Source organism: Etheostoma cragini, chromosome 6 (assembly GCF_013103735.1).
Source record: "Etheostoma cragini isolate CJK2018 chromosome 6, CSU_Ecrag_1.0, whole genome shotgun sequence".
Lineage (NCBI taxonomy): Eukaryota > Metazoa > Chordata > Actinopteri > Perciformes > Percidae > Etheostoma > Etheostoma cragini.
In genome coordinates, this window is record NC_048412.1 from 19,684,517 (window position 1) to 19,708,552 (window position 24,036).

A 24,036-nucleotide genomic window follows, 5' to 3' on the forward strand; every position below is an offset into this window, starting at 1 on the left:
AAACTTATCAAAAAATGTTACGTTGTGTGTTTATCTAAAGTCAATCAGCCAATGTATTTTATTACATTTTTAAACTCTCAAATATCAGTATCAATACTGATCTCAAACATTGAGTATCATCTATGATTTTTGCTTTGAAAACCGGGTAGGAGCACATTTTTCTTGCTGGTTATGAGCTGCAGATACTGTCTCCCTCCAGAGCTCTTTAAAAGAGCTTTTGGGATAAAGGACGGACATATGACATAAAACAATAGAGATCTATGTAGTAAACACCAAATATATTGAAAGCTTATAAAAACACACGTTCTGTTTGAAATGTATTAGTGTAGTAGTTGGTTCCCAACCACGTTGGCTTGTGATGCTATAATTAAAGAGAAGCAATGTCAACTCATGACAATAGACTCATAACGACTAAAAATGTCTAGTGACCCCTGGGATATTTCCCAATTTGGAAACTGATTTTAATGGCATCCTGAGTAAAACCTACCTCATTTAACTTTTTGTGGACAATTTCTTAACTATTAAAACATGTAAGTTGCAGTGCTTAACAATTACAACTAGATGTCCCTCTACATCAACATTTACTCAACATCAAGCCTCTCCATACCTCCTCTCTCGACACACATGCACAAACACAGGCAAGCACACATACGTGGTTAACATATTCTTACAAAATATACAGCGTCCTTCTGCAAATCAGAACTTTATTTAGTTTTTTAGGTCTTTACATCTCTTCTCTTCCATCATTGAGCTTGATTAAGAGCTCAGCAAGCATGCATCAAATCACACCAACAGAGGGCGCTGCTCATGTGAGATCACCCATGGCCGTCTGTCTCAGCCTGTCTGGTATTCTACTACACACAGAGCAGTGGATTATGTAATGTTTACTATTATGGCAATATATCTTTAGCGAGATAGTGTATTTCTCTTCTTCTATTCACTATACAGATGATGTGCTATATATCAAAGTTATCTCACGTGCAGGATGCCTGTCTCACGTAGCCTACGTGCCATCATCTCAAACATGCACATCTTTCAGTCAGTTCTCAGCACACCGCTTTTTTTTCTCCAGCACCACTGCCTGCAAGATACAAACGTGGGGTTAGCCGAGTTTACGCCAGACCACGCCCTCCCGGTCCAGCTGGTGGCAACACTCGTGATGACATCACCGCCGCGTGCACCCATTGGTCCTGAGACGTTGCACACCTGCCCAATCGTCTGCCGGTGAAGTGACGTCAGCCGAGACCGGTCCCGTTCGCTTTCATTGGAGTGGGCGGGGCAGAGAGATTACCAACGTCAGAGCCAGCGGGATGCTGCACCTTGATTGGCTGAATGCGGTGAAAGTCAGCGTCTGTTGCTGAGAGAAAAGGGAGAGGGAGAGCGGTTTGCAAGGGGCATCGATGCGTCGGCTGCGCCACATAAGAGTTGTCCAGCTTGTAAGCAAACTTTCAAAACGCGCACTCATGCACAGTTTTCACCTTGGTCAATACTTTCGCTCTGTTTGTCTAAATAAGAATACAACATGATCATTTAAATGCACGTAGTGCAACAGTTTGGATACTGGGCCACAGAGTACAGACAACCGGATTGTGGTGCTTTAATCCTGCTGCACCAACTTCTATGTTCTATGAGAAGCAGAAGGGTTGATGCATTATCACCGTCTGCTCAGGAATGGCACTTGTGCTGTCAATTATGGTAAACATACTCCTTTTGAGAAGGGGAGGGGGCATTTGTGCCTTTTTATTGGTTGTCAGTGAGTTGGTCCCTCCTCTCGGCCCTCCCTCATGCTGTTCCTATGGTTCCCAAAGCTCTTATTGGATACTGTAAAGTTTGGGACAGGACACCGGTCTGGCTCAGCATCCCCACCACCATTGGCTGGATACCCCCGTCGGTCAACTGGACTTTGACATCCCGCCACGCCCTCTAGTCTGTAGCACTGACACTGATTGGCTACTGTACCTGTCAGCGACCTCTGATTGGTCGGCTTGCCCAGCTGTTAGTGGTTCATTCACCATTTTGTGTCTGTAGTGGAAAAGAAGACCGATACTTTTTATAGCCTTGTTGGAGTTTCTGTGGGGGAAAGACATGTTTTGCGGAGGAAAAGTAAAGTGTGAGTGTGGACCGCGCAGTCGTCAAAGCCGACAGCAAAGGGATGTTACCGAACGTTGTGCCAGCCTCTTCATCAGAAAATAAGACCACAAATCTTTCTCCGGTGAGGGGGAAAGCTCTCTTTGGGTGAGTTGAAACTAAGTTAGAAAAAGGTAGTGAAGCTCCACTGACGCGGATATTAAATGTCCAGGAGCAGCCAGTTAGCACGAGACGAGAATCATCTGCTAACGGTCAGTCGGTCGGTTGGTTGGTCCGATACCGTCCGAAGAAATGGAGTGACGAAGAGCCGAGAGAAAGGGGAGGGGTGGGGGATGTAACAGCCTAAAAACTTTCTCAAATGTTTTACCGCAGTCCCACGGACGAACGTGAAACATGTACGCATTTCTCGGATGACATTACAACATTGTGGTTAATGTTGAGTACTTTTCTTTGACCTTAGCTGTGGAGTTTTGCGTGGAGCGACGCTAGCGTAGTAAAATCAATCGACCTATATGCAGCATTGCAGCCCAAATGTTGACTGATAAAAACGCAAGCTAATGGTGGCGTTAAAATGGACCTGGGACAAATAGAAAAACAAGACGGCGTACATCATCCCGTTTCCTTATGTTCTGGCTGACGGTGTCATTATGTGGGTACTAGTAGTCTGCTACCGTTGCGTACTACGACTACTACAACCACCACTACTACTAACGTTACTGAGCTGCTTACTAGAGCGAAACACCAACAAGGAAAAAATCCTGCTTTTCCCTCAAGTTTTAAACAATCAGTGTCAGCTTACAGAGTCCATTAAGGAAGCGTCTCCGGAGTAATTGCGTGTATGCACTGGGTATTGTGGATATTTGCGTGCCAAACATCGTTGTATGAGGAAGAATTGGCCTCGTCTTGTTGGGATAATAAAACGTCACTTGAAACCGGTTGTTGTGTATGTTACTGAGCGCCGTACAGAGCGGTCTAAGTGACTGCCTCGAGTCATAACACTGCTTTGACATTGTGTAGCGCCTCTCGTAGTACTCACAGCGCAAGGAAGCCGGGCTAGCATTCGGTGTTTTCTCGGCTTTTCCCTCGCCGACCCTCCACTTTTTTCCCCCACTGCAATATCAGTGTTGACATCTCTGACTGGGCAGTTTTTTTTAAACATTTTTGTAATATTTATCTTCGGGTGCATTTTTAGTCAAATGCATTTTAATGCTTGTTCTTTTACATTTGGACTTAAAGTGTCTTTATCTGTCCTGCAGATTCTTTGCTCAGCTGGGGTGTGCATTCCTCATATCTTCACCATTGCCCTTGTTGTGGCAGAATACATCTCTCATGGTGTAGTGGTCATCGATGTAGCATTGGCAGTTCTGCCATTTGGTCCCAAACAGGAACAGTCACCTCTGATCTATGCTTCAGGCTCCTGACTAATATGGGCCAGAATGCAGAAATTCCAGGCGTCAATGTACCTCTTTTTATTGATATAATTTTCACAGTCAAAAATGCCACCCACTTAACAGCTGCCAGTATTCGTACTACGTCACAATGGATGTTCTCCATAACAAGCGCAGTCACACACTTGCATGCTCACAGACTTCACAGCTTGGCCTCTTACTACACCTTCCCCAAAGTGTCTCCTTTTACTTGTCTCATGTTGCATGTCACATCCCACCCACTCATGAGTGCATAAACCAAAGTCTGTGTGTCTGTGTGTGTAAGTGTAACAGAGAGCATGTTCTTATTTTGCTGTTTCATGTGTGAGTGTGTTCCCCGGTGACCCAGTTAAGGGCAAAACTGCCCTACCATGCTGGAATGTACGAAGGGCCACGTAGGTTTCACTATCACATACTGTCTTTCTCTGTTGTACCATTGTGCGTTCTTCCTTCGCCGTCCCTGTCCCCGTCACTGCAGCCTTGCGTCCATATAGACACCCATAAAATGCTCATAGGAGAGGGATGAGCTGCAGTGTGCCTGGTAACTACGTATACACACACTGACATATTGTGCAAATGCAGCATTGAACAAGGTAGCCAACCTGAAGACAGACGCGTATAGTGATATCCTTGTGTAGTATAAGATCTCTCACACACACACACATACATGTATGCATACATACATACACGTACACATAAACACACATCCTGTGCCATATTGCGATAGGGCATAGGCTAAATTCTCTACGGATGACTGGGTAAACGGGCATCAAACTGGAGGTTTATTATGGTGGTATAGTCTAGTATTAAATACTGAACAACTTCTTCTTCTTGTAGTGTTGACTTTGAGATGAGATTTCTGTGTGTGTGTGTGTGTGTGTGTGTGTGTGTGTGTGTGTGTGTGTGTATGTGTGTGGCATACATGCTCCCTGTCTAACCTACTAAGAAATTACGATCAAGATGCATAAAAATCAATATTGTTGTTAATCTTCAAATGTTATATCATGGAAGTAATTTTTATTTTTTGTTTCTTTTTTCAGAAAAGCAAAAATTATACCAGCCAGATAGATTGTGTGTGTGTGTGTGTGTGTGTGTGTGTGTGTGTGTGTGTGTGTGTGTGTGTGTGTGTGTGTGTGTGTGTGTGTGTGTGTGTGTGTGTGTGTGTGTGTGTGTGTGTTTATACGGCACATAGAATGTGAGTGTAAGACGATATATACTTCCAAGGGAGATTTTAACAGTGTACTGTAAATTCCAGGGAGAGCGTTTAGTTTGTCTGTGTGTGTGTGAGAAGTTTGATGTTGCTACGCTGTGGAGGGGGAATGCATTGTTTGTGTGTATTTAGATGTGTTCGCTGTTTAAGAGTCCAGTCCAACGCTTTTTGAGACGATAGCCGGCGATAATCCGTCTATTCAGGATTTACAGTAGCTTCACACCAGAGCAGCAGATATCTCAATATCAACCTGCTCTAATGCTGGTAGGTGCAGACATCTTGAGTCACCTAAATTATTTTCCTCTCTGCTTCGTCTGAATGCAACCCAGAGAAAATTCTAGATTCTCCAACCACTTTTTTTATATTTTTGGTCCTAATAACCTATGATTTTGACATGGTCTTGGCATCTTGGATTGCAGCTAAATAAACATTAAGCGTTAAAGATCTGAAGTTATTTTCAGTTCAGGGGATGTTTATGGAGCACACACTGTGTTTTGTTTTTCATCTTTAAGGAAAGAATTGGGGTTTGAACTGTTCAAATCTGATGCATTTTATTATTTAGCAGCACTGAAATTTCAGATGCCTCCTGCATGAGTTCATTTACTTATATCTGTAATTTAGAGTAACATATTTAGTGTGTAACATTGGTATTTTGTCTGGAATTTCAAATTAAATTCTGAGTCTAGGATGATTGCTTGTGATGGATTCTCTGGGTGGGAATCACCAGAAGCATTACGATACTTATGTCGCGATACGATATTATTGCAGTTTTAAACACATTGCAGCATTCTAAAAATATATATCAATTTATTACTTTTTTCCAACCTCAAAAAAGTTCACTGTTTCAAATTAAGTCCCCAAAAGGAAATTTTGCCCACATCTGTTTTATCTAAAATGACAAATGTCTCCATCCATCTCACTTCAGTTGTATTGCTGCAAAATGAGATTGTCAAGCCGACCAACTGACCAACATATATAATAAAACATTTATACCTGCCGTCTGTGTATTGGTACAGTATTGCCACGAAAAATATTGCAATACTATGCTGTATCGATTTCCCCACCCCTAATGGATTCACAGCTGGGTGCACATGGTTGAAGAGTTAAAATCATGTTTGTGATAAATAAATAGTTTTTAGGCTAAAATGCTCAGCACTGTAAATAAATAAAGGTTCAGTTTAAAACGTCTCTGTTATCTACACGTTGTGCAGTCCGATACCTTCAAAGTTACAGAATGCTAATACACACAAATGCCTGCTACTGGCTTATCAGCCAATGCCTAGAGCACGAACCATGTTGCACACCACATTTTTCTAAGCTAAGCACAGATCTTCTCGAGTCATTCAGTCAACCAGACAGTCAGTCAAGTGGCCCTGACTCTTTACTGTCTTTTCCAGTGCAGTACAGCAATTACAAGACCAAGACTCCCATTCCAGGCCTTAGCATCTACTCTAATGAAGGAGTACTTGGTCCGGTGCTGGCAGGAAGGAAATTTATGCACTCAAAATCTCTGTCCTTCTTTCCGTTGCTTTGTCTGAGATAGATGAGTTATACAAAATGTATTCTAACTAGAAAGGGAGAAATAACTTATATATATTTTTTTCTTCATTTTTAGTGTTATCAGCACTAATGTTAAAAAGTATGGTCGATATTTTGGATTTTATATTTCATTATGTTAGTCTTTACACTGGAAAGCTTTCAAAGATCAAACTGCTTTGTACTTACTTCCTACAGTATGTATATATGTTTCACACACACACACACACACACACACACACCCATAAATATATGTATACATATTTAGTTTTTTTCGTACAGTCAAAATGAAATAAATGGTTCTCATCGTTTTTAGTGGCAGACTCTTAAAAACAGTTTTGTAGTTGGTAATAGTTAAGCGCAGATATGAACAGAGCAGTGCTTTTCAAATGGCTGCATCTGCAGGAAGCATCCCAGTTACAGTACAGTAGGTAAACTCCACATGTGAAGTTACACACGTGGTGCAAATCAATAAAATGTAAAACTTCAGTATCACTCTTATTGGTATCTAAAGAATTTACCATGGTAATGATCAATGTCTGTATATTTCATTACTGGGCATTGCCAATCCATTGCAAAAATAAGAAATTAAATGACTGGTACATTCTAATGGACATGAAAGCCTCTATGCCTGTTTCTACAGTAAATACTGTATGTAGTAAGAGGAAAAGGTCAAAATGGAAAGCCAGCGATGATTGTGTGAATTACTCGTGTTGTTTATTAGTCATTCAGGACCAGGAAGAGATGCTTTTCTATACTGCAGGAAGTGGAAGTTGTGGTGTTACTGGTTTATGTTGTGTATCGTTTGTTACAGCAAACAAACAGTTAACAACAAGGTCACCTTATGTATGTGTGATGAACTTTTCCAACGTCTAGGATGGGAACTGTGAGTATGTGTACCGTATGTTCTTGTCTGTATTTTTAGGAATGCGGACATTAGCACATGTGGGTGAGTTGCTGAGCTTAGTCGAGGGCGCCCATATGCACACGTCTGTATACGTGTGTGTGTGTGTGCGTGTGTGTATTCAGCCTGTAATCTTGCATCAGTGAGTGTGCCGGATCCATTGCAAGCCTTTTAATTTCTCTCATTTTGGGCGTATGTTACTATGGCAGATTATTCCAATTATACTGTCTTTTTGTAGAAGTGTGTTTGTGTGTGTGTGTGTGTGTGTGTGTGTGTGTGTGTGAGAGTGGGAGAGTGAGTGAGAGAAAGAGACTGACAAAAGACGACTGGAAAAGACTGAGACATCGAGAAAGAGAGAGAGAAAGCCAGCGAGTGTTTAGAATGACTGTGGAAATTCCCAATGACTACACAAGAACAGCCTATTTGAGCAAACAGCCAAACAGCCGCATACTCCCACCTTTCTCTCTTTCTATCTCTCTTCTCTTTTTCTCTTTCCCTCACTCATGTTGTAGGGTGACCTCACCCAGGCCAGCTTTTTCTCCCGATGGAAGTCAAAAATAAATGCTGTATTACGATCTATTGTTGAAGACGCAGAACCTAGTGAAATTAAAAGACATGTAGGCCTCATTAAAGGCACACACTTGGATACTGGAGTACTGTAAAAGACAAATTGAAGCGAGTGACCTTGGATGTTTGCGTTTCTTTCTTTCCTTTTTCTTTCTATTGTATTTGGCCCAAATTTTAATCTTTTTTTAAATTATTTTAAAAGAGTAAACTATCCCACTATGTGTTATCATACTCAGACAAGGTTAACCATATTAAATCTCATTCTCTGCCCAGGATTACCTGGGAAACAAATCAATAACTAATCTTACCTATCAAAACCCACTTTTTTATTAATTATTAAGTATTAGGCTAAATACGGGACTAAAGAATACTACTGACTTTTTATTAAAAAAAGCAATCATGTCCTTTATTTTTTTTAAAGCACATTTTGGGTTGGAAAAGGTGGTTAGCAAATGTTGAAATTAAGATTTTATGTTTGGAGCGTACAAACTGCCACTTAAAGACAAGTACACACAGACACTCCAGGCTGACATGGAGGGTAAATGAGTGCATATGTCAGATCTTGAGCCAATGTGATAGCCAGTGCAGTGTAGCACACTACCAGGTATAGTGTAATTTTTATTCTCAGCAATATTTGATTATAAAGATAATAAATGACCACCTATCTTCTGTATCTATCTCTTTCTTTTAGCTTGCAATACAGAAGACAGAAGGACAGGGGCGACGGCCAAGCACATAAAGACAAAAAAGAGTGCCTTCAAAGTATAAAAAGGAGGAGTGCCACAAAATCTGCACTTTGGCGAACAGTGAAGAGGAGATGAGACCATCAAAGAAACACAGAGGGCGTTCTTCCCCAATAACTAGAGGCAGAGGGGGGCGAAGGAGAGGGGGCTCACAGCCCCTCCAGGAGAAAGACCCCAAAAGAGTCAAGAGGGAGACACTTTTCAAAACCACGCAGCCTACACCCAACCCTCTTACACACAAACAGACCCTGCCCACAGTCACCAACTCTAACAAAGAACCAATCACAAACAGCAATACCCCCACGGTGGAGGAATCTACTGAGCTGAGGAAACCTGTGGAGTCAGTTGAGATGGAAGGTAAGAAGGCAGAAGAAAAGACAGAAAAGGACAAGATAGTGGGCACAAATGGGAATAGTGCTGTAGCCACTGAATCTGTAGCATTTCCTACCTCCGCTCCAGCGCCACTCTCCACAGCCACGCCCCCTCTGGCCACCAATCACAGCCCCAATGTAGGCTCAGTCTCTAGTAGGAAAACGGCCACCTTTAAGGCTCGTGTGCCCAAGAAAAAATACACATATGAGCACTTTGCTAACAACGCAAATGCCCTGACTACCATTCCTACCTCCAGACCTGCACACATGCACAACAGTTACTGCAATATTAACAATAATTTCAAGAGTAGTAACAATATTAGTAATAGCATTAATGTTAGCATCAACATCAGTCCTAACAGTAACACTACAAAAGATATTAACACCATGACTAACAGTAGTGCTGGGAGCCATGATACTTTAATCAATAGCAGTAATAGTAGAAGTAATAATTGCTCAGGTAATCAGTCATCAGTCTTAACTGTGGATAGTAGAGATACAGAAGCAAACTGTTTTGTTTCCACGGAGAATAAAGCCCTCAGGGCAGCAGATTCCCCGCAAAAAGATTCCCAAGCTGGGGAAAACGAGTCAGAGGGGGCGCCTTACTCAGTGCGCTCTTCATCCACTGATACAGCTAGTGAGCACTCAGCTGACCTAGACGTGATGGAAGCAACCGGACAAAGCCTTCATCAAAAGAACTCCGACTACCCAGCTACTCACCCTAACTTGCACCATAAAGAGGCCAGTCTTTCAGAGGGACTAGCCGAAGTTTTGGCTAAAGGCATGAAAAACCAGAGAGTTCTAGCTCGCCAGATAAAGAGGACAATGGAGAGTGGGGTCAGGGCTACAGGGGACAGAGGGGTTAAGGAGATTAACTCATGCCCTTTATTATCTGTGTTCAGACCAGGGGTGGTGCGTAGGGTGAGTGGAGGTTCTGTTGAAGTCCAGCTCCAAGGAGAGGAGACTCTTATTAAATACCCTTTCCATGGTGGAACCGTGATGACATTGTCTTCAGGGGCTGAGAGCACTGTGGAGTTTATTTTGGATGCCCCCCCACCTGGCATGGCACCGGTAGCAGTCAGGACTCGAGTGTGCGTGCCCTTTGGTGGAGAGGAGGGGGGTCCTCTGCTGTACAGAGAGGGGATTATCACTCAGGTGGACCCCCACCCCGGTGTGTCATTTCCTTACCAGGTGCTTCTAAATGAAGACAGAGAGACTCTGGACAATGGAGGGGTGGGGGAAGAGAAAGAGAAAAGGAAAGCTAATGCTCGGACTGTGTGGGTGTCCCGACAAAGTCTGAGGCTTCTCACCCCTCCTTGGGAAGTCCCACATTTGGATGGTGGGAGGGCAAAGGAAAGAGAGCGGGAGCGAGAAAGGGAAGAGAGGGAGCGGAGGGAGGAGATGGAGGTAGAGAGGGAAGTGTGCCAGCTGAGTATTGGGATGGGGGTGCTGGGAGGGGGAGCGAGGTTAGGCCATAGTTTTTCACATGAAAAGGTTGTAGGTGGGCATCCCTATGTAAATGCACATCCACCACCCCATTCCTCCACCGTGACATCTAGTGCAGGTGGCAGCACAGTTCATGGCTGCGGAGATAACTACTCTGACAGAGAGAGACAGAAACAGCCCAACACTCCAGAAGAGGACGTTGAGGTATCTTGTTTTAACATGACCCTCACTGTGGATCCCCAGCCAAATGCTGGGACCTCTCAACAAATAAACATTGTCTCCAGGTCCAGTTGCTACACCCCCTCCTCCCCCCACCTCGCTTTGGTGCGTGGCCTGGGACCCCCACATTTCTCCACCCTACCTAGTCCTCAGCCACCCCGTTCCCCTGCTTTACTGGTGTCTGAAATGAACAACACCACTCCAAACCTACCTCCATCAAAGACCACTCCCACTCAGACCCCTACTCCCACTTCTGGTGGGGGGTCCACCTCTACCTCCTCTCGCTCTAGGACTCCCCTCTCATTGGCTCAGCAGAAATACAAGAAGGGCGATGTGGTGTGCACCCCTAACGGTATCCGTAAGAAGTTCAATGGTAAGCAATGGCGTAGGCTGTGCTCCAGGGAGGGCTGTATGAAGGAGTCTCAGCGTCGAGGATACTGCTCAAGACACTTGTCCATGAGGACCAAAGAGATGGAGACAGCGGGGGGAGGAGGAGGAGGAGGCAGCAGCTCAGGGACAGTCACCCCTGACCTGCGGGGGAGAGCAAGCAGTGAGTTTGAGTGGGACGACACATCAAGAGAGAGCAGTGAGACAGGTAGCAGAGGAGACTCCAGACCCCGCTTGGTCCTCCCCTCCCTCCTCCCCCATGACTTGTCGTCACGCTTTGATTTCGATGAGTGTGAGGCCGCCACCATGCTTGTGTCGTTAGGGAGCTCCCGCTCAGGCACCCCCTCCTTTTCTCCCATCTCTAACCAGTCGCCCTTCTCCCCTGCCCCCTCTCCCTCACCCTCCCCACTCTTTGGCTTTAGGCCGGCAAACTTCTCCCCAATCACCGCATCCCCAGTCCTCCAACACCGGAGGCACAGGCAGCCCAGCGGGACAGGCGGCAGTAAGGTAACAACCCCAGCTGGAGGAGGAGAAAGGGAGAGACACACTTCGGGTATCCAGCCCCCCTTCCACAGCAACCTAATGTTTACAGTCCCCATGAGCCCCAGCAAACGAAAGCCTGACGCACCTCCTCCACCACCCCTCCCCTCACACCACCACGATTACACACCCAAGACAGAGGTGGAGCAGGGGGACCTTAACAACTCTTTCAGGGTGCTTTCCCCACAAACATCAGTTTCACATTCCCGCACACACACACCAACTTTCTCCCGACCCAGAGGAGTGACCACCCCCTCCTCCAGAAGTTCACCTTCCTCCACTGCTGTCTCCCCTCCTCCTCTGTTAGTGTCTCCAACTCCTCCTTGTCCTCTAACTCCCGATGGAGGGCCTCGTCGTGTGGTCCCTGTATCCCAACAGGCCTCGCGGGACTCGCCTGTCATTGTGAGAAATCCCGAAGTCCCACTGGCTAAATTTACAGAGTGTCCCTTAGGAACAGGAGGAGGTGGAAATGAGGGAGGGACAGATACGTCATCTAAAGACATCGGCCTAACACCCCTCACCCCTCACCCAATTTCTGGCCTTCAGGTTCCCGTCCCCATTAACGCTGCTGCAGCCACAGTACAAAATGGCACTGTTGTCTTGCGGAGCCCAGCCCAAACTCTGGTGCTTGTGTCTCCAACACCCTCCTCCCTGCCCACCTCTGACACCCCTGCCACCCCCCTGCAGGCCCTGTCAGTTACCGTCAGCACAACAGTCACAGCTCCCACTCCAAGTAGCACTGACAGCTCTGTGGAACAAGAGGAGAACAGAGGGACAGGGTTTGGGGGTGAGGTCCAGCAGCCAGTTCCCTGTCACCCTTCTCCCACCGCTCTGCTGCCCCTGATCCTCCCAGCTGAAAGCCTTCACCCTGTCCCACGAAAGGACATCATCATGGGACGCCCTGGCACAGGTGAGAATTGCTTCATACTAGTGCTGTCAGTTAAAGGCGTTATTACTCGGCGTTAACGCAAACCCATTTTAACGCTGTCAAACCTTTTAGTTTTTTTCCCATGCTGTTGCAACAACTAGTAACGTTAGAAAAACTACAACACCACACCAGATCTAGCTAGACCGGAAACAAAACAGCAGGCACGCCACACACACTTGTTTGGGCTTGCGAGTTGGCCGGGCGTAAGACTCCAAAATGGATCCCAATAAGATTGTGAATGGAAAGTTTAGTTTTTAAACGTAGCCAAATGGTTCCATTGACAAAACCAAAGTGATCTGTGTGTTTTGTCGTTGTGAACTGAGCTATCATCACAGCACGTCCAGTCTGAAATACCACTTGATGGCCAAGCACACAGCTGATCAGAATTATCCCCCCTTGTCAAAGTATTTTTTTCACCCTTTTATCGATGGTCAGTGTTACATTGTGTAAGAGATTAATTGTACCAAGTCAGAATGTTACGTGTGAAATTCAACACTACACTAGGCTATATGCCAATGTTGTTTTCAATAAAAAAAATAAAAAAAACATTTCCACAAAGCAAGCTGATCCACTTTTCCATGTTGATGAGAGCATCAAAATGAGAAAAAATAATGGGACAAAAAGAAATCAAGGGACATTTAGAATAGGTAAAAATGTGTGATTAATTGCAAGTTAACTATGATATTAATGTGATTAATTGCGATTCTATATTTTAATTGTTTGACAGCCCTACTTTGTACGTGTGGGTGTATTTTGTGTGCAAAGTCAGTGACTTTGAAGGACAAGGAGAAACTTATGGAGGCTATGGCGATTTTAGTCCTAATTAGGGATTTGGGCTGCTGTTAGAAAACAGGAGATATGTGGAATAAGCATATTTAATGCTGTATTCTGCTATAGTCATATGCCAGTCACATTATAAATATGTTTAGTCTCTGTTCCAAAAGAATATAACAAAGCAAAACTCCTGAAATATATAATGTCGATGAGAAAATAATATAGATTAGAAAAGAACCTTAATTAGGGATATTGTGTTGAAAAATGTATTATAGGCTATAAGTGAAAAATAATTACACACAATTCTTAAACAGAATACATTCCTTTACTATATATTCTTAACACTGTTTTTTAAATATAAAAATGTTATTCCTAGAGAACACCAAATTTCAGCTCTGTACATCAAAATTAAAAATGATAAAAATTAATTTTTTACAAACCCCAATTTTTGGAACCTAACAGCCTTGTGGGGAATATTTTCTGCAACATTGTTGTGTGGCATAAAGCCTTTTTTTTCGCTGTGTAATTAATTAAGGTTTTAGTTTGTGTTTACAATTGATTTGCCTACCACAAAGTACATTAAATTCAATTATAAGAAAAGTATCACACTTTTTTAAAGGATATCTTTTTGGTAACTGTGTGTCAACTAGTCATACGCACAGTGTCCCCTCAGAATGGACTGAGGAGAAGCTCCGTTAACAGGCCTTGAACTAGCAGATTTGTAGTATAATAGTAGAGATTCTTGTACTCAAAACCTGAGACTCCAAAGAACATGTGTAAATGTAGCTTTACAAGTTTCTCTTTTTGTTTTGTACACACACAAACCTTATTTGTGGACCTTATTTTTCTCTAATATATTTTTTAAATAATATTTTTTTTGTTTTTTATTTAACATAACCTGTTTAATAACACCTACAGTGTAACTTATAGGCTTTGATTCACATTAACATGCCGCGACCTGTGTGTGCTGATGCCCAGTGTAAGAAGCTCCACTTAGCCAACATGCTGTTGTCCCATATGGCTTCCTCTAGTTGTCTGACCACCATCCTCGTGTCTGCTGGTAAAATTCAACTAAATGCTAAACTGGTCTTGTGAGTCCCATTTAAGCCCTGTTCCAGGCACCTGTCATACACCAGGTCAGGACTAGGCTTGTTGGAATCACTGCTGATAAGTAAAAAATATCCCTAAATTAACTCATCAGCATTTAGTGAGTTAAGAGTAATCCATGCCGTCCATCCCAGTAACTCGGAGAAAGGGAGCTTGGTTTATCTGTTGATTTTTGGAAAAAGGGCTATTTAACATTGCATGTCATATTTAAGAGCCTAACACAGTTATTACAAAGATAAAACTATCAAAGTAACAACACAGTTGTTGTTTGGGATTTTAGATATATAATGGATAAGGGACACACTAGCTGGATGCAAAATTATGTATGTGTATTCATGTGTATGTTTGAGAGAAAGAGAGTGCAAAAGAGAAAATGTATGCTTGGATGTTTTTGTGTTTTCTGTTTGGAATTGGACTGCACGTTATACAGGATTAGCTTTGTTGATATTGGAGAGTCTCTCTTATATTCCTCACAAGTCATTATAGACAGAAACTCCATGGCTGAGTCGCAGCAATCATACACTATATAGACAAGACACAATGCAACAGCAGGGATTTATTATAGAAAGGAACAGGGAAGTTTGATAGGAATCTGAAGCAAAAGAAAATAATTGAGGACTGTAGCTGTTCCCTGCTCTAAATCAGTGCTACACAAGACATCAACATTTAAAGCAAAAATTAGGTTTAGAATGTTTGTGCAACATGTATGTAGGCCAGTTTCCATCAACTGGTTTTGATTTTGTTTTTTAGAGAGCGAGAGAGATTAAATCAGAAAGAGAATGAAGAATAGCCTCCAAGAGGATGAAAGCATAGATGAAGAAAAGACGTAGACTTAGAAAAAGAGGATTTAACAGCACCTTACAGTTGTACAAATCTTGCGTTTATATCTTTTAAAAGAAGTCTGACCACTCTATTAAGTGTGTGTGTGTGTGTGTGTGTGTGTGTGTGTGTGTGTGTGTGTGTGTGTGTGTGTGTGTGTGTGTGTGTGTGTGTGTGTGTGTGTGTGTGTGTGTGTGTGTGTGTGTGTGTGTGTGTGTGTGTGTGTGTGTGTGTGTGTGTGTGTGTGTGTGTGTGTGTGTGTGTGTGTGTGTGTGTGTGTGTGTGTGTGTGTGTGTGTGTGTGTGTGTGTGTGTGTGTGTGTGTGTGTGTGAGTGTGTGTACATTCACACAGTGATAAGTCCACACAGTGTGTGTGTGTAGGATATATGATGTACGTTTCAATGTATTGTGTGGGTGTGTGAAGAACTTATTTCTCAAGCTTCTGTTGGATAAAATGCTGTACGTACGTGCGTGCGTGTGTGTGTGTGTGAGAGAGAGTGAGAACATTATTTATTATAAGCCGAAAATGAGCCTACTTCTCAGTTCTGTTATATATGGACATATAGTATCAGTTAGTGTTATTCACTTCACCAGAGCCTTTTGCCCTTGGTGTGTTCTGTATACATATCCCTGTGTGGACGTTCACGAGTGTGACAGAGAAGTTGACAGGAAAAGGTACGCTGTCATTTTGAGTGTACGGCCCCTCCTCAGATCCCCTTTTTTTTGCAGCTGAAAGGAACGCTGAATGAATGAATCACATTGCTTTATGGGAGTGTTTGCATGCTTGCCTGTGTGTGTGTGTGTTGGTGTGCATTTTTATTTTGAAGATCTTTAAGCAACAAGCACATATGGATGTTTTCTGTAAAATTAGAATTAGTGTGTGAGCTTTTGCATATGGTCGTAGGAGTGTGTGAAATAACAGGGAAAGTAGGAAACACTGCACACCTGTGCATGTGTGTGTGTGTGTGTGTGCGCGTGTGTGTGTGTGTGTGTGTGCGTGTAATCACACATGCTTTATTTTTGCTTGTGTAGGTGTTAGTGGCTTTTTAACAGCTTGTGAGATATGAGCAAAAGGTAAACAGTACATTTTCTTTAAAGGTTCATTTAATGTTTTCCACATTATTTCAATTATGTTCGTGTCAAAACGTATTATTAAAGTGTTCAAGGAGTCATAGGGAACAAATAAAATTACACATTCGGGGATAGGTAAAAATCATTATAATACATCAAGCCTCCTAATTAAACAACAATTAGATGAATGAATAAAATGTGCTAACTACATTTTTGGTTTATTCTTGTGGTCAGGTAGAAACTTTGATTTCATCAGGAGTGAATAAAATCATTGTGAAGTATCTGGCTGTTAATAAAAGGACTATGTTTCAGCAAACCAATTTCGTTCTAACAATACGTAAAACAAATGCATCAGATTAATACATTTTCCCAATTCAGAGATAAGTAGTCTGTGAGTTCTTTCTCTCTTGTATATGTGATATACATTATAATCCTGCCAATATTCATTTATATGCTGTGTTTTTGTTACATCACTCAGATATGAGGCATCAATCCTCTGCTCCTCAAGCAGCTCCTCAACTGACACTGTCACACACTTCTTAGACGAAGCTTCTATGTGTTTTTTATGTATGTGCTTTCCCACCTATGCACCTTTTAAATTGTCCCTGTAACTTCCTGTATTAACAAAACTATTAAGGGAACAGGCAGAAAAGTGTAGGCGGCAAGATGAAGGATGAGACCTTTTTTTTTAGTTTCACGTGTGTGTTGCATGCAGTGTGTGTGTGTGTGTGTGTGTGTGAGACGGAGTAACCATGCGTCAATCATTGAACACCGGATATGATGTGTTACCACCAAAGGTCTGTTGCCATGGCAACAAAGCAAACATCACGGGGATGTCGCCTGTACATTACACAGAATATTCACAAATAGAAATAGTGTGTGTGTGTGTGTGTGTGTGTGTGTGTGTGTGTGTGTGTGTGTGTGTGTGTGTGTGTGTGTGTGTGTGTGTGTGTGTGTGTGTGTGTGTGTGTGTGTGTGTGTGTGTGTGTGTGTGTGCGCGCGCGTGCGCGTGTGCGTGTGTGCTTGTGGCACTTTCCAATGAAGGGACGCACCAACACATTATTTGTGGTTCCTCTTTAGTTCGGCTTTATTATAGTCAACAGAAACGAAGCTGGATAATCGGAAGGTTTTCCTCTTAATTATTTAAGCAGCGAGTAAAGTGTTCCAGGTCAAATATCCTTTATATTTACTACAACTACTTCCAGTCCTATTACTGTTTTTTTCTTTTAGTTGGAAAATTAAAATCTTTATTATAAGCATTTATTTAGATACTATTTTACTTTTGTAGCATTCTTGAGTGGCAACTTCCGTCAATCTAGCTCTGAATTCAGTCAGGAAAGTGAGCATGGCGTCCTTTTTAAAGAGAGGACCTAGAGGACTTTGTTGCCGAAAAGGTCTTAAATGAGTATATTTGTTTGCTTGTATCCAAATCCATGTTTTAACATAAACGCCATGCTTTTTCTGTATGACCACGTATTGAAACTGCTCGGCATCTCACACACTGTGCTGCATGAGATGTTTCAAAATGACATACAGTCTGTCAATGTCACAGTTAAAAGTGATTGAAAGTAAAATTACAATATAACCTTAGTATATCATTAAGTGTGCATAATGTTCTATCTCTATGTTGCTCACACATGCACATGCAGTTTGTGCAACACTAAGAAAACATGTCACACTTACGTAGACAGGAAAACAGTTTTTCGTGCTGTTTTTTTTGCACTTATGGGACATATTTTTCTCTGCCCTCTCGCTTTACCCGGTCTCATTTTATTTAATTTTTTTCTAAGACATTATGACTCTTTTACATACAATTTGTTTTAACCCTTTGCTCCATCGCATTGCAGTGTTTTAGCTTCCCCTCCTCTTCACTTTGCTCTCTTCATCCTGGTCTACCCGGATACGGCTACCCGGGAATAACATCGCCACTCCCTCCCGCCTCTGCTTTACGTAACACTTAAAGCCCTGCATATCCTCCCTGGCCATGGCAACAACCACATCTGGATCACACAGCCATCTTGACTGGCACCAAAGCACATATGAAGCCCTCAAGACTTACCACAAAAGTCATGTGCAACGATAATCCGTTTTCCTATTGGACGAAGCATACTCTGGGGAGATTTTCAAAATGCATTGATGCAGTGGGACTCCTAAGTCTGAGGTAGCTACAAGGTGTTTACTTTATACAAGGAAAGTTAGACTGATATTCAGATTTGCTTCCTCAGGATCTCAGTTGAACCAATGTTCAAACGTGAGATCACAGTTTAAATGTGTTCCTCACATCCCGAAGTTTGGAATGAGAAGATTTTTTATTTAGCTCAGGAATGTCTTTCCTATCCTTCATCCGATTCTCCTCTTCTCTCCTTGCATCTCTATCTCAACAGTCTTTGCACAGTTTTTTTTGCAGCTCCCCGTCTGTTGGCCATTTATCTGCAGGCTAGTAGTGCCCCCAGATGGCCAAACACATACATTACAAGTTCATCCACACAGTGGATGAAAGGATCTGGGTCATCAAACACTGGTCTAAAGTATTCCTGACATGTATTTTCCCCAATGCTAAGTCACTGTTGGGAAGAGAGACATAGTGAATCTGTATGTGTAGCCACAGAGTGGAAAGTGTGTATTTTTTGGGTGATGAGAGCTGTTCAATTCCCAGGAATTATCGTATTCTTCTCAATATTCAGCAGTACAGTCTTAACTTTGCAACATTGAACGAAATAAGGAGTAGAATGCAGTGTTTTTTTACTTTAACTGAAGCTAGAACTAAGCCGTGATTGAGTCCAGTGTCCTAAAAGTAATCTCCAGTTTGCGTCCCACAACGCCATCCCTCTGGGTGTCCATAAGCCATGTAGAAAATAATTGGTTAACTTTATTTTGATGCAAAAGGTGGTGATGGTCAGTGGCAGATTGGTGACCACAAGCAACACAGGGTCCTGTGCCCAACATAGCTGTTGCCATGGTAACTGCAAAGGACGGGTGGATTGAGTTATAATTGGACGGAGCAAATGGTGGGTTGTGGGAGGGAGAGAGAGCGACAGAGCACAGGGGTGGAAGATGAATTAAGGGGTGAGAGAGATGGGATGAGAGGGTGAGCAAAGGCAGTGCTCCGCCTGCACGGTGCCAGCGTAGGTAAAGTTTTTCTTCTGTGAGGTCACGTGGTATTTGACAAATGTAATTGGGAGCTAGAGACATGCATACATACGCACATTAAAAGCATGATGTCTGTAAGAGGAGACAGCCAATGAAAGCTGCTGAACACCTACACAGATATTGCACTGCTAGCACAGCAGCAGGCAGAGATAGTAAAGCTCAGCAGAGGGGGGATTTCTCTTCTACTGTTTTGCGTCTTCTCTCTGACTATCGTCGGCCTTTCTTCACCGTTTATCTCTTTTATATGTTGGGATTTCCCACCATCATCTCAAATGTACCTCACCTTTTTTGTGCATCTTTACATGCCTTCAATCAACAGATTTTCTTCATTTACATCTTTTTGTGCTTAAATAGCTGTTGTACAAAATTATCTCTGAAGTGACAAAAGTGTGACTTTTACACAAACGTTTTGCAGTATTTGGCAGAATTTAGGTGTATTCAAACCAGGCTAAAGGAAAATCCTGATAACTGCTCTGAAAATTGGTCAGATGAAGTTCATTAACAAGGGCTTGTAATGTTTGCCCAGGGTTGTAACCCCTGAGCAGCCACAGTAATCCCTCATCTCCCCCGTGCCCTCTTTCACCCTCTTTTTTCCTTTCACTCACGCAGTCAAGCTGTCCAACTCACTCTGCTTAGCACATTGTGTTCACTGTGTTGACTCGTTTAAAGCTTGGTGCAGTTGATAAAACTCAATCTCTTATTCTCTGTATCTGTATGTCTCTTCTAATGCCTATCTGGAATTAGTCTTAAAAGAATTACAGACCGGCTCCCCGTATTTTTACATGCACACAAGATGCTTTACTAATGCTAATGGCCTGGCAAGATTCGACAGAAGGAGCCGGTACACTGCAAATATGCTCCTTTTTGTTTAAAATGTTAGATTATTATCTATTTTGTCTTGTATAGTAGCACAAATCCAAGTTTAGATTTCTCAGTGTAGCTAACCCTAACCCTGCAGCTTCATGTGGCTCCCACAAATGTATTGGTCAGTTACTGAGCTCCTGATGGGATGTCTGACAGGTAGTGGTAATTAAGTTCCTTCCACTTTTTAATGGATAGATGAGCTAAGCTTAGCATGGCTTCTTAACTCATACACCATGAATGCACACTATAACATGCATATGAGTCTTCTTCCTTTCTGCCATAACTGTGTTATATTTGAATAATATAGGTATCTTTAAATGATTTTCCTTTGTCTCCCTTTTGCCTTTTCCGTCTCTGGCCCCCCACACCCTTCCTCCTTTTAAGAGAAGTTCTGTTTTCACAAGTTGTTTTCTCTCCACCCACCCACCCACCTCCTCCATGTCTCCCTCCCTGCCTCTTCAGCTGGAAATGACTCTATTCTATTTTTACCCTCTGGTCCTCTCCACCCATTCTCCCTCTCTATCTAACCAGCCCTACTCTCCTGTTTTCAACTCTCTTTCTTTCTCCCTCTGTCCTGTTGAGTGTTGCATCAGAACATTTACAATGCTGTCTGGAGGAGGCACATTTGCATGATGGAGAGATGTAAAAAAATGTTTGGGGATTTGAAAGGGCTTTTTATGGTGGAAAATTACATCACTTGTATCTCCGCTGTCAGCTGCATTCCTATAAGCAAAGTAGCATGACCAGAGAAAGGGTTTATATTTCCTCTCAAAGGTGAAAATTGCTGATTCATAATACAGTCAGCATTTATGTTTACATTGACCAACTTTAGAAAAAACAATAGCGCACCAGATGACCCTGCATACTCATATAGGAGTAATAGGCATGAATGTGCATGGTCATCTTGACCCTCCAGAGCCCTCATCAACATCCACCCCCGTGCGGATTGCATAAAAAGACCAAAAACAGCGTGTAACGTAAACAGTATATGGCTCACTAGCGCCTTCCTGCAACGGATGGTCTTTAAAGATACTAGGTATTGAAGCTTTAATAGAGCGCTTGGAAGAGGGAGGGATCTTGTCTAACTTCTGTTAAGCCGTTGGTTGGCCTACATCTGAGTTTCGTCTTTTGATTGGTGGTTTCACACATCCGTCAGGGTTTACTACGACTCCACCTGCACCAATGACATGACCGTGGGGTGGGCTTACTGAAAGAAACATAAATATACACGTTTTTGATTAATCACTTGAACGCCAGCTAGTGCTTCTATATAGACACAATGAAACTATATGATGTTTATTTTTTATTTATTTATTGCTGTTGTATATTAAAGATAAGTGCAGTTAGTGTGACTAGAGAAGGAGTTGGTCATAAAGCCGAGTAAAATTTGCATATGACTGGCATTCCAGTGCATACTCCGACCAATCAGGGTTCGCGGCGGGCAGATGACAGGTTGCTGTATTGGCCAATAAACAATTGGAATACGCCGAGGAGGGCGGGACAAGGCTGGGCGAGGTTGACAGGACGGGAAGAGGAGGGGGCGAGTGCAGGGGGGGGGGGGGCAAGCAGCCTAGTTTACAACAAGAGGAAGAGGGAGGGAAAGAGAAAGAAAGGGCCAAGGCTTGAGCGAGAGAGAGAAAGAGGGAAACGAAACAAAAATAAAGGAGTAAACTCGGGCTAGGAGCTGTGGAGATGATCTACAAGGACTTTTCTGGACCAAAACAACACTCGTGACATCAAGTATTAACTGAACTGGACGGTGTGCGCACCGATGTCGTCCCTACGAAGTGGCTAGCTAACCTGCTGCAGACGGACGGATCTCACCAAAGGCTTTAAACTAACGCTGCTGTATCGCTTTTTGTAAAGCCCCCGCTATGTCGGGTTCAGGTCCAGTATTCGGGCATCTTCTACCAGCCACTCGTTTGCTGGTTTGTGGAGGAAAATAACTGCGATTCATCCCCATTTTTTGTCCTCGCCGACTGGAGTCAGGAGTCCTCACCGTGGTCGCTTTTATAGCTGTGTTATAGACCCATCATTTGCTAGCTAACGTTAAGTCTGTGGTTACATTGGCCAGGTAGGATATGGGCTGGTAGATTAGAGACTATAAAGAGACCAGTAAGAGCTTGGAGTAGAGACGATAGTGTTTGGTACATTTCATGATAATTAAACTGATGGATAGTGGGCTTGTTAGCACTGGGTGATGGATGAATGCACCAGATTTACAGTCAACGACATCTGCTAGTGCCCAGTAAACAAGGATAAACCAAAGTTGGTCTCTATCCCTTTATAGACTATTTCGGATATTGGCAGGTGTTAACGGAACTGTCAGGTTAAAACTGGTGCATAGTACAATTCTAAGAGCAGGTTATAGGAAAAACAAATTAGTTCGTATTTGGTTTAATGCACTTCTTAAACAAGTCGCTGGATTATTTTGGCAGCCTGTACCTGTTAATACGCATTCGTAGTTGAGACATGAGAACAATTGCGTTTCTTTTGCCTCTGTCTTTACGGCGTGTGCACGACCAGGGGCGTTCCCGAGAGGTTGGTCCAATTTGGAGCGGTTTACTTGAGGCTCCGGTTGTTATGAGAGACAGCTAAATTAGCGGCTCTGTTGGTTTATTGTATGAATCAGAAAATATTGAAGGTGTGAACGTTAACAATGGACACTTGGACAACAAGCAGTTTCTTTCGCAGTTCTTCCAAGTTTGACGAATCACCTTAGCTTTGATCGCCCCAATTTGCTTGTTGCAGTGTTGCTTTGCCTGATCGATACAAAACCCTCTTACACCAGCCCTGTAGCGGTTTCAGTCGGGGGCTTTGCTTCTGAATAGCTGCCAAGCCCATCTGTCTGCAGCTGTATTGTAGCGCAGAGCAAGGCTCGACATGGCCCAGAAAGACTGCGTAGTTTCCGGGCGGATGTTAAAATCCAAGCCGTGGATGGGCTAGAGGCCTCGATAACCCCTTCAACACCAAGCTGCTGGAGTAATGTAAACAAACGGGGAGAGAGGGCATCGGGGGTAATTAGACCAAAGGGAAGAGGAACCTTTCCTTCGATCACAATAGTTTCAGTGGATCGTCAATACACTGTTGCATTCGTACAAATGTAACCTAAGTATTGTATCGTTTGTAGTACATTTTGTCCGCTGATGTTTAAGTGTTACAGGTGCGTTATTATATTGCGGCATTAGCCATACGGAGAGATGCACTCTACTTGACAGACATTACATTTTTACTCGCATTGGAACTTGAACGGTATTCCTCTCCAGGCCACATCTTAAAATCACCGGGATGCAGGTTGATGATGCCGTAATTGTTGTGAGTGATGGCCGCAACCTGTAGGGATGAAACTAATACAGACACCTTTGGGCAACTGTCGTCATCCGTGAGCTTTCCAGCAATATCAGCTCGAGGTTTTGGATTTAAGATGTTTCTTTACCTGGATTTCTGTGTGTTGTATGAGAGTGATTTTTAAAGAACATATTGTTTTTGCTGCGAGAAACATCAAGGATTTCCTTCAACAATGTTCTCATCAGAGAATCCCCAGTATCTCCGCCAAGGATTAAGCATGTTTGGTTAGTCCATCTCACTTACCTAACTGTTTATATGGGAATACAGTATTCTTTATGCCAGATCTGTTCCATACAGCAACATTTCATTATTGTTTACTTGTAGCATAATGCAACAAAAGTGTTAATTATTAATATCAAACAAAACCTAATGTAGGAGGCGACAGATACACTCGGATTTTTGTTACTTTAAACTTTTTAGGAAAATCATCCTCAACAAAAGATTTATTTTCCAAAGATTGGAAATAATAATATTTTACAGTCTTCATACAGCCCCTTGCTTATTTATGGGGGTTCAGAGAGTACCAGCTTGTTGTCC

At 42.8% G+C, this 24,036-nt stretch overlaps 1 protein-coding gene across 4 annotated transcripts in view; it reads left to right on the forward strand.

The window, feature by feature from the left end:
- Positions 1 to 1,968: 1,968 nt before the first annotated feature.
- The window catches only part of cicb (capicua transcriptional repressor b), a 35,766-nt gene continuing 13,698 nt past the window's right edge, over positions 1,969 to 24,036 (forward strand). For 3 of the 4 annotated variants that reach the window (XM_034874083.1, XM_034874084.1, XM_034874081.1), the window contains exons 1-2: positions 1,969 to 2,235; positions 8,424 to 12,348. In XM_034874083.1, coding sequence (XP_034729974.1) covers positions 8,550 to 12,348 — 3,799 coding nt within the window. In that variant the 5' untranslated portion in view covers positions 1,969 to 2,235; positions 8,424 to 8,549. Of the gene's footprint in view, positions 2,236 to 8,423; positions 12,349 to 24,036 lie in introns of those variants that run through there. The other variant, XM_034874082.1, reaches the window with a different exon arrangement.